The sequence below is a fragment of the Pelobates fuscus genome, chromosome 7 (genome assembly GCF_036172605.1).
Source record: "Pelobates fuscus isolate aPelFus1 chromosome 7, aPelFus1.pri, whole genome shotgun sequence".
Taxonomy (NCBI): domain Eukaryota; kingdom Metazoa; phylum Chordata; class Amphibia; order Anura; family Pelobatidae; genus Pelobates; species Pelobates fuscus.
The window spans coordinates 965,001-976,451 of record NC_086323.1 but is presented as its reverse complement, the minus strand read 5'-3'; the positions used below and the strand labels follow the sequence as shown (position 1 = coordinate 976,451).

Sequence of the window (11,451 nt, the reverse complement as noted above, 5' to 3'; positions counted from 1 at the left end):
TGGGTGGCTGCAGAGCATTGTGCTGGCTGCAGAGCATTGTGCAGAGCATTGTGCTGGGTGCAGAGCATTGTGCTGGTTGGTTGCAGAGCATTGTGCAGAGCATTGTGCTGGGTGCAGAGCATTGTGCTGGTTGGTTGCAGAGCATTGTGCTGGGTGCAGAGCATTGTGCTGGTTGTTGCAGAGCATTGTGCAGAGCATTGTGCTGGGTGCAGAGCATTGTGCTGGTTGCAGAGGATTGAGGAAGTGTCTGCTGATGACGTCAAACCCGGAAGTGACCTGAATGTGTCGCCTTTAGAGTGTCAGCTCCTGTGCTGTCTCTCTCCCTGGGACCCGGAAATGGCGCTGAACCCGCTCCAAAAACTCAGCGACGAGGAAATGGCGGATGTCAAGCGAGATGTGAGTAAATACGGCGATAAAATCCGAACTGGAAATAAAGGGGTTAATCCGGGGATCGGGGAGACTGGGGATTTAATCCGGGGATCGGGGAGACTGGGGGTTAATCCGGGGATCGGGGAGACTGGGGGTTAATCCGGGGATCGGGGAGACTGGGGGTTAATCCGGGGATCGGGGAGACTGGGGGTTAATCCGGGGATCGGGGAGACTGGGGGTTAATCCGGGGATCGGGGAGACTGGGGATTTAATCCGGGGATCGGGGAGACTGGGGATTTAATCCGGGGATCGGGGAGACTGGGGGTTAATCCGGGGATCGGGGAGACTGGGGATTTAATCCGGGGATCGGGGAGACTGGGGATTTAATCCGGGGATCGGGGAGACTGGGGGTTAATCCGGGGATCGGGGAGACTGGGGGTTAATCCGGGGATCGGGGAGACTGGGGATTTAATCCGGGGATCGGGGAGACTGGGGATTTAATCCGGGGATCGGGGAGACTGGGGATTTAATCCGGGGATCGGGGAGACTGGGGATTTAATCCGGGGATCGGGGAGACTGGGGATTTAATCCGGGGATCGGGGAGACTGGGGATTTAATCCGGGGATCGGGGAGACTGGGGATTTAATCCGGGGATCGGGGAGACTGGGGATTTAATCCGGGGATCGGGGAGACTGGGGGTTAATCCGGGGATCGGGGAGACTGGGGATTTAATCCGGGGATCGGGGAGACTGGGGATTTAATCCGGGGATCGGGGAGACTGGGGATTTAATCCGGGGATCGGGGAGACTGGGGATTTAATCCGGGGATCGGGGAAACTGGGGATTTAATCCGGGGATCGGGGAAACTGGGGATTTAATCCGGGGATCGGGGAAACTGGGGATTTAATCCGGGGATCGGGGAGACTGGGGGTTAATCCGGGGATCGGGGAGACTGGGGGTTAATCCGGGGATCGGGGAGACTGGGGGTTAATCCGGGGATCGGGGAGACTGGGGGTTAATCCCGGGATCGGGGAGACTGGGGATTTAATCCGGGGATCGGGGAGACTGGGGGTTAATCCCGGGATCGGGGAGACTGGGGATTTAATCCCGGGATCGGGGAGACTGGGGATTTAATCCGGGGATCGGGGAGACTGGGGATTTAATCCGGGGATCGGGGAGACTGGGGATTTAATCCGGGGATCGGGGAGACTGGGGGTTAATCCCGGGATCGGGGAGACTGGGGATTTAATCCGGGGATCGGGGAGACTGGGGATTTAATCCGGGGATCGGGGAGACTGGGGATTTAATCCGGGGATCGGGGAGACTGGGGATTTAATCCGGGGATCGGGGAGACTGGGGATTTAATCCGGGGATCGGGGAGACTGGGGATTTAATCCGGGGATCGGGGAAACTGGGGATTTAATCCGGGGATCGGGGAGACTGGGGATTTAATTCGGGGATCGGGGAGACTGGGGATTTAATTCGGGGATCGGGGAGACTGGGGATTTAATTCGGGGATCGGGGAGACTGGGGATTTAATCCGGGGAGACTGGAGATTTAATCCGGGGAGACTGGGGATTTAATCCGGGGAGACTAGGGATTTAATCCGGGGATCGGGGAGACTGGGGATTTAATCCGGGGATCGGGGAGACTGGGGATTTAATCCGGGGATCGGGGAGACTGGGGATTTAATCCGGGGATCGGGGAGACTGGGGATTAATCCGGGGATCGGGGAGATTATATACACACACACTCTGCATTCATTATATTCACACACACACTGCATTCACTATATATACACACTACACAAACACACCCTGCATTCATTAAATACACACTGCATCCACTAGACACATTTTCTCCAGGATAGAGGGCTCTGTAAAACTGGTTTGGGCCAGATAACCATGCTGCCAGCCAGGCCCCAAAATATACTTTACTAACTTCTGAACCCCTGGTCTGATTAATGCCATTTTTTGATATGTTGTTCCCCTGAATGTATTGATTGTGAATATATAATTTTTATGTGAATGTGATGTATATTTTAGAAGTCATGAATATGCTGTAAAAACTGTATTTTTCCTGCCTGTGATAAATTAACCGATTGTGTTCAGTAATTATATCACAGGCAGAGGGGAGGATTTTGTGTGTAATTGCTGGGAGTGTTTTCTGTAATGTACGTGTGTGATTGGTTCTTTTGTAACGCCCTGTGGGTTGTCCTATCCGAGGGGATCCTGCATAAAAGAAGGCTCTTTTGATGCCAGTAAACAGAATGACTTAACCCTCTAACTTGCAGCCTTGACTCATGTTTGTAGGGGACAGCTATAATCACTACAGGGATTGCTATGCTCTTCATACTCCCTTAGCTACTGAGCTCTTGTAAGAGCTCTTGTTCCTGATCCTGCTTCACTCTGCAGAAGGAAGCGAGATCACCCACTGGACCCTGGAGCCTGGTCGTTGGTCCAGGGTGGATAGCAGACAGCGAGATACCAGCCCAGCAGCGGTGGTTCGTGCAGTCTGCAGTACTTATGGTGTCTACGCAGTAGTTATGGTGTCTACGGTGCTGATGGTCCTTTGGTGAGCGCTAGGAGCATCCTTTTCTACGGTCCAACTTCCAGCCAGCCTGGAGGCAACCGTAACAGTATTGAATCCTCTGAGTCCTTGGGCTTTACCGATAGTGCTGGTACCCAAGTGAGACGCACGACTCGCTTCTGTATCGACTACCGGAAGCTTAACGACAGGACAGTAACAGACACCTACCCCATGCCCAGGATAGACGAGTTACTAGATCATATTACTTGACTACCCTAGATTTATGCAAAGGATATTGGCAAATCCCCCTGGAGCCAGCGGCCATTCCTAAGTCAGCATTCGTTACCCCATTTGAGCTATACCAGTTTAAGGTTATGCCCTTTGGGATGAATATGTGCGGCTACCTTTCAGAGGATGGCCGATGGGCTCCTGGAGGGATTTCACGACTTTGCATGCGCGTATTTGAATGATATTGCCATCTACAGCCGCACATGGGAAGACCATCTGGAGCACTTATCTAGGGTATTGAAGCTAATTCAGGCAGCCGGGCTCACTCTGAAGCCTGATAAGTGCCATGTCGGTATGGCCGAGGTACAGTATCTTGGTTATAGGGTAGTGTGACGAACTGGACCATTGTCACGGGTTCTTGGAGGGGCATACTTGCCAGCCTCTTGCCCTGTGACTATGGCCCCTGTGTTAAATCTTGGTTAAAACCACTGTGTGTGCCTTTTTGTACTTGTATGGCCACAACTCGAACTTTCGAAGCGGCACTTTGAACTCCAGAAGCCATTTGAAGTGCCATTCGACCACAAGGTGGCAGCCATCTTGTTCGCATGGACCAAAACCGCGAATAGACTTCGTGGGGTCTACGGTGCCTGTGGTGTCCTGTGCGGTGACCGGTGCAGTGTTTGTGGTCCTCAGTGTCAGCTAGGAAGCATCGATTGGTGGAGGTACCCAGTCAGAGTGCCAGGCAGACCGTCACAGTTTGTTTGTGGCAAACAACGACCTGAACCTGCCAAGGTAGAAGCTATTGCTAACTGGCCACAACCCCAAGACACAGGTACTAGCGCTCCTAGTGACAGTGGGCTCCTACCGCAAGTTTGTCCCTGAGTACAGTGCCCTGGCCAAACCTCTCACCGACCGGACCAAAAAGTCCCTTCCCAGACAGGTAGCCTGGTCCCCGGAGTGTGTGGCCTCTTTCCAGCAACTCAACACAGCACTGAGCGAGGCACCTGTGTTGGCTTCCCCAAACCATACTTGTGACGAAACCAACCTCGCCACTGGGCCCTGGAGAAGCTCGTTTGCCCGCCTCCTACCTGCTGACTATGGCCCCTGGGTTATTTGGGGCATGTTGTATTTTATTGTGCGACTGCTGGCCCTTTAAGTACAGTGAATGGTATTTTATTGTACTGCTGCTGGCCCTTTAAGAACTGTCTGGGGACATATTGAGACTTTGGGTAACAATACCCTTTAAGACTATGGCCCCTGAAAACGTATGGACTTTTATTGGTGTGTATGGCCCTTTAAGAACCGTCTGGGGACATCTTGTAACTTTGGTGAACAATGTCCCTTTAAGACTATGTCCCCAGACCTGTAAAATAACTTGCCCCTGGCTTTCTCCCTCTTGGTTCAGTAAATAGGGCTTACTGAACCAAGTACCACACAGGCGGACCACCCAGAAGTTAACGTGTGCAGGCAATTTACCTCCCAGGCTGTGAGGTTACTGCCGGTTAATTGCACGTGGCGGCGGCCATCTTTGTTCAGTCGAACGCGGTCAGCGGTGTATGCTAAAGATTCTGTGGAACTGAAATCGTCTACACATTTTACCGAACACCGCTGACCCTTACCTTCCCCATACGGAACTTGCAGCTCCAGAGACTAAGTCCCGTTCGAAATGGGACTTAGTCGTTTTTTCGGCATGAAATTGACCGACCGCACAGCCCAAATCTATGGAACTGTTTTGGGCAGGAAATTGTGCTTGCGGTCGGTCATAAAGGACTTCCAGCTAACTTTTGATCCACTGGGGGGATTTGGCTGATTTTTGGAAGGGTTTATGTTTGATGTATGCTGATTCTGAATATGCAACTTTTATTGAAATTGAATGTATGGTTTTAAAGTTACAGTGTGTGTGTGTAAAAACTGTATTTTTATTGTATGTAATAATTGGTTTAACTGTTTATCTGAGGGGAGGAAATGTGTGGGCTGCACCAGATGTGTGATTGGTGATTTTATACCTCCCCTGGGAGTGTCCTATTTGCATGTAACCTCAATAAAAGCCAGGCTGGATGAGCCAGTCCAGAGTTCCTGCTTAACCCTCAAAGTGGAGTGTCGTCTCATTATTGGGGGGAGGATTCGTGGTATGCTGTTCCAGTTTGACTGCTAGGAGTGTAAACCTATCGTATGGTTTTTCCTATTCGGCTGTATACAGCATTCATATGCTAGAGAGGATTCCTATGCTTCTCAGAGTCGGTGGTTGTGGTGTCTGCTGCAGTGCTTGAAGTCCTCAGGAGCGCTAGGAGCATCCTTCAACGGAGGTACCCAGTCGGGGTGCCAGGCGATCCGTTACAATACTAATATGTTTCTTGTCCACACAGATGCCTCCATGTTTGGGCTGGGAGCCGTGTTGAGCCAAGTGGGGGAAGACGGGATGGAGCACCCGGTGGCATATCTCAGCTGGAAACTAATACCCGGAGAGGTCTGGTTTGCCACCGTGGTGAAGAAATGCCTATCTCTCGTGTGGGCATTGAAGAAATTGCAGCCATACCTTTACGGTCGACCCTTTATGCTAATGGCTTATCATAACCCCCTTATTTGGTTATATGGAGTTGCTGGAGACAATCCCTGTTTGTTACGCTGGAGCCTGGTCCTGCAACACTACAATTTCACCATGCAGTACAGGCCAAGCAAACAGAATGGCAATGCGGATGGTTTATCCCGACAAATGGAGTTGGAACCTTGACTGACTTCCCCGGGCATCCCCATGCCAACCCGGCAGGGTCTAAGCGGGTGTGCCGACCCATGGAACTAGGGGGGAGCAATGTGAAGAAACTACACCTTTTGTTTCATTACCTTTTGATTTTCCTTGTTCGGTAGATAAAACTACCAAAAACCGACCACCCGTTTGGTTCATTAACTACAAAGCAAACCGCAAGTTAAGTGCTCTCTCTTGTTCGCACGAAAGGAGGCAGCGGGACTTGGTCATCGAGTGTCTGGAACTAAAATCGGACACTCGACTTTCCGAACGCCTGCTTCCTTTCACTGACCAGCCTGGAGATCGCTATTCGGTGGGTTTGCACCCACGAACTAGGGGAACAAACGCTCCCTATGAGCCTGGGGAACCGTTCGTGGATTTGTTTGATTTTTAGACTTTCTAATTTCATGGAACTATTTCTGGGCTGAACTGATCTGGATAATTTTTGAATATATTGGTCCCCCAGGGGCTATCAGGGGGTATGACTTTTTCCATGGGGTTGGGGGTACTTTCTGTGCTTTGTGGAATTATGTGTTTTTTGGTTTGGAGATAAGTGCTTGACCATTATCTGGGAGTCCATTATCTCCCAGGCACAGGGGAAGGACTATATTATTGTATGTAGGAGTGTCTTGGACCTGAGAGCCAATGTAACTGCAGAATGTATTTTGTCATTGTCCTCTCTCAGGTCCAGTGGGGAATACCCCTGGGAAATGTCACCGTAAACCCTGTACATTTGTAACTGCATATAAACTGGGCGGTTAGCCTGAATAAACCATTCCTGCTGTATTCTTCATCTAGTTTAGGCTGATGTTTGGCGATCCGTCTGATTTGCTTGGGGAATATACTTGGATGCTATACTTTGTCTGGCGAACGTTCGAATCACCACTGAACTGCGAGCTATAATCACTCCGCCTCTAGCAGTTCGGGAGGAAACAGGTGAACGGGTATCTGCAATATCAGCGTTCGTTACACAAACCATTCCTTTTGTTTTTTTGTGTATATTGCGGTTTTTGGAGTTAACCGGGGTGTTGGTGATTACTAGTAGACTCACTATACTTCTTGTGATTTTTGTATCCTAGACAGAGGGTCAATCCTGGGAACAGGGAGGCGTGGGTTAATCCTGGAAGCAGGGAGGCGATTGGGGGGGGGGGGGTTAATCCTGGGAACAGGGAGGCTTGGTTAATCCTGGGACATTTGAGCCCCCCAACGACTGATATCCCCCCATTATACTCAGTACTGTTTGTAACGGCTGATATCCCCCCACTATACTCAGTGCTGTTTGTATAAGTTGATTTCCCCCCATAATACTCTGTGCTGTTTGTATCAGCTGATATCCCCCATTATACTCAATGCTGTTAGTAATGGCTGATATCCCCCCATAATACTCTGTGCTGTTTGTATCAGCTGATTACCCCCATAATACTCTGTGCTGTCTGGATCAGCTGATATCCCCCATTATACTCGGTGCTGTTTGTATCAGCTGATTACCCCCCATAATACTCTGTGCTGTCTGGATCAGCTGATATCCCCCCATTATACTCGGTGCTGTTAGTAATGGCTGATATCCCCCCATTATACTCGGTGCTGTTTGTAACGGCTGATATCCCCCATTATACTCGGTGCTGTTTGTATCAGCTGATTTCCCCCCATAATACTCTGTGCTGTCTGGATCAGCTGATATCCCCCCATTATACTCGGTGCTGTTTGTAACGGCTGATATCCCCCCATTATACTCGGTGCTGTTTGTAACGGCTGATATCCCCCCATCATACTCGGTGCTGTTTGTATCAGCTGATTTCCCCCCATAATACTCGGTGCTGTTTGTAACGGCTGATATCCCCCCATCATACTCGGTGCTGTTTGTATCAGCTGATTTCCCCCCATAATACTCTGTGCTGTCTGGATCAGCTGATTTCCCCCCATTATACTCGGTGCTGTTAGTAATGGCTGATATCCCCCCATTATACTCGGTGCTGTTTGTATCAGCTGATATCCCCCCATTATACTCGGTGCTGTTTGTAACGGCTGATATCCCCCCATTATACTCGGTGCTGTTTGTATCAGCTGATATCCCCCCATTATACTCGGTGCTGTTTGTAACGGCTGATATCCCCCCATTATACTCGGTGCTGTTTGTATCAGCTGATATCCCCCCATTATACTCGGTGCTGTTTGTAACGGCTGATATCCCCCCATTATACTCGGTGCTGTTTGTAACAGCTGATTCTCCCCCCCCCCTATACTCCTTTATAGTACTATTAAAGGGACATCATACAAATATTGCAATTTATTTACTTTTTAAGTGGTTATGGTATCTGGAGTCCCTGGCCTTGTTCTTTTTTTTGTTTTTTCATTCTTTATTTTGGTGTGCAGGTGGGCACAATGTATCGGCAGACGCCACAGCAGCGTATTTCAAGTTTCACACACGTTAGACAGTGACATGCTATTTTGCACAATTTTTATATTTAACATGCTTATCTAGACAGTTGTTTTGTCCGAGTAGGGTTAGATAAGATAAAACAAAAGAGCAAATACAGATAGTGGATGCTTAACCCCTTAAGGACACAGCTTCAGAAGCTGGACATACCCTTAATGACACAAGCAATTTTTGCATTTTTTGCTGTTTGTGTTCAACTGCAATTTTCATCTCTCTCATTTATTGTACCAACACATATTATATACCGTTTTTTAGACAAAAAAAAGGGCTTTAATTTGATGTGACCTATACATGTATAAATTCTCATTTATTAAAAAAAAAAAATGCAAAATAATGTGGAAAAAACAAAAAAAACGCTTTTTTCCCCACGTTTTGGCGATAATAATGTGTGCATAATATGTACAGCTTAGGAAAAGTAATTCAAAATCAATTCATTTGTGTCTTGATTTACAAATTACCGTATATACTCGAGTATAAGCCGAGTTTTTCAGCACATTTTTGCTAAAAAAAACCAACTCGGCTTATACTCGAGTCAATAGTCTGTATTATGGCAATTTGCATTGCCATAATACAGACAGGGGGAGAGGGGGGCTGGCAGAGCGGCTACTTACCTCTCCTGCAGCTCCTGTCAGCTCTCTCCTCCTCCGCGCCGTCCGTTCAGCACCTAATGAGACTTACACTGGGAGCTGACAGAGGGAGCTGCACAGACCGGTAAGTACAGCTCTGACAGCCCCCCTCTCCTCCCACTGAACTGCCAATGACAATGGACCACCAGGGAAGGAGCCCCCCTCCCTGCCATGTATCAAGCAGGGAGGGGGGACGGAAAAAAAAAAAAATAGTACCGTAATAATACAAAAATAATAATAATTAAATTAACCCCTTCAGGACCGGCCTGTTTTTGCGATGTTTGTACGTTAAGGACCAGAGCAGTTTTAACACTTTTGTGGTGTTTGTGTTTAGCTGTAATTTTCCGCTCTCTCATTTACGGTTCCCATATAAGTTATATATTGTTTTTTTCAGGACAAAAGGGGCTTTCTTTACATACCATTATTTGTACTATGTCCAATATTGTATTTAAAAAAAATAATAAAATATGGTGAAAAATTAAAAAAAAAAACGTTTTTGGACTTTTACTTGAAAAATCTTTTGTTTATCTACAAAAGCTAATGAAAAAAACTGCTAAATAGATTCAAAATTTTGTCCCGAGTTTAAAAACACCCAGTGTTTACATGCTTTATTGCTTTTTTTTGCAAGTTCTAGGCCTATAAATACAAGTAGGAAATTGCTGTTTCAATATATATATATATATTAAATGTATCAATAGTGACCTTGTAACACTCTTATCTGTCATAAATCCCCGAAACACACCTAACATGTACATATTTTTTTAAAGTAGACAACCCAGGGTATTCAAAATTGGGTATGTCCAGTTTTTTTTAGTAGCCACTTAGTCACAAACACTGGCCAAAGTTAGCATTTATATTTGTTTGTGTGTTAAAAATGCAAGAAACGCTAACTTTGGCCGGTGTTTGTGACTAAGTGGCTACTAAAAAAGGCTGAACATACCCCATTTGCAATACCTTGGGTTGTCTTCTTTTGCAAATGGTATGCCATCATGGGGCTAATTCTCATTCCTTGGCTACCATACGCTCTCAAAGGCAACCTAACCAATCCGACAAATTTCAATAAAAAAAAAAGTAAAATCAAGCCTTATATTTGACCCTGTAACTTTCACAAACACTATAAAACCTCTACATGTGGGGTAATGTTATACTCAGGAGACTTCGCTGAACACAAATATTAGTGTATCAGAACAGTAAAATGTATCACAGCAATAATATCCTCAGTGAAAGTGCTGTTTGTGTGTGAAAAATGCAAAAAACTTCACTTTCACTGACAATATCATCGCTGTGATATGTTTTACTGTTTTGAAACACTAATATTTGTGTTCAGCGAAGTCTCCCGAGTAAAACAGTACCCCCATGTACAGGTTTTAGGGTGTCATAGAAAGTTACAGGGTTAAACACAGTGCTAGCAAATTAAATTATCTGGACTTTCGGCCTGGGTTGGCAGGCAGGTCCCTCAATTTGCAATCATTAAAATTACTTAATTAGGTAAAAATATTACATAAATACACATGTAGAATTTTAATATATATACATATTTATATATTTGACGTCTACGTATATATTTATGAAATTATTTATGTAATTATGTATATGGACATATGTATATTTCGTATTGTTTTTATTTATTTATTTATACATAGATAGATATATATATCATTACATTCTAAGTATATTTTGATATAAATATATATATATAATCTCAAAATACTGTTAGAATAAAATTGCATATATAAATATTTTTTTATAATTATTAAAAATTATTTTTATTTTTTGTTTATTTTTATTAACATATTATTTGTATTTTATAATATATACCATATATATATATATATATATAGCAATTATATATATTGTATAGATTCGTGTGCAATTTATATATATTTTTATATTAATATACGTATATATAAATATAAAAATACACTTAATATGACATTATATATGATACATATTATATATAGATATAATACATGTGTGTGTGTGTGTATATATATATATATATATATACACATATTATTTTTTTTTACACTGTTTTTTTTTTAACTTTATTTTTTAGATTTTTCACTTGCAGGGAGACTGCCTGTCAGCACAGACAGTCCCCCTGCAGGCAGATACACAGACACCTATTGCAGTCATGTGATCGAGTGATCACATGGCCGTGGGGTCCTGATCTGCCGAGGGGGGACTGCCCGGGCAGACAGGCAACCCCCCTGGACCGGGTGGAGCACTGATCGCCGCCGTGGGACCGACGGCGATCAGGTAAGTAGCCCCAGACCGTTATGACGGTTCAGGACCGTCAGCGGTCCAAACGCACGTTTTACCGCTGACGGTCCTGAACCGTCAGCGGTCCTGAAAGGGTTAAATGAATAAAAATAATAATAATAAAAAAATTAAAATAATAAAAAAAATAAAAAAAATTCCCACCCCCCACCATGGCTCTGCAACACACACACACACACACACCACTCATACACACACACACACACACACACCACTCATACACACACACACACACCACTC

General features: G+C 45.7%; 1 protein-coding gene across 1 annotated transcript in view; it reads left to right on the top strand.

Annotated features, from left to right (window-relative positions):
• The first annotated feature begins 280 nt into the window (after window positions 1-280).
• BCL10 (BCL10 immune signaling adaptor) overlaps window positions 281-11,451 on the top strand; it is a 27,608-nt gene continuing 16,437 nt past the window's right edge. The window contains exon 1 of the mRNA XM_063427132.1: window positions 281-396. Within this exon, the coding sequence (XP_063283202.1) occupies window positions 337-396 (60 nt within the window). The 5' untranslated portion in view covers window positions 281-336. The remainder of the gene's footprint in view (window positions 397-11,451) is intronic.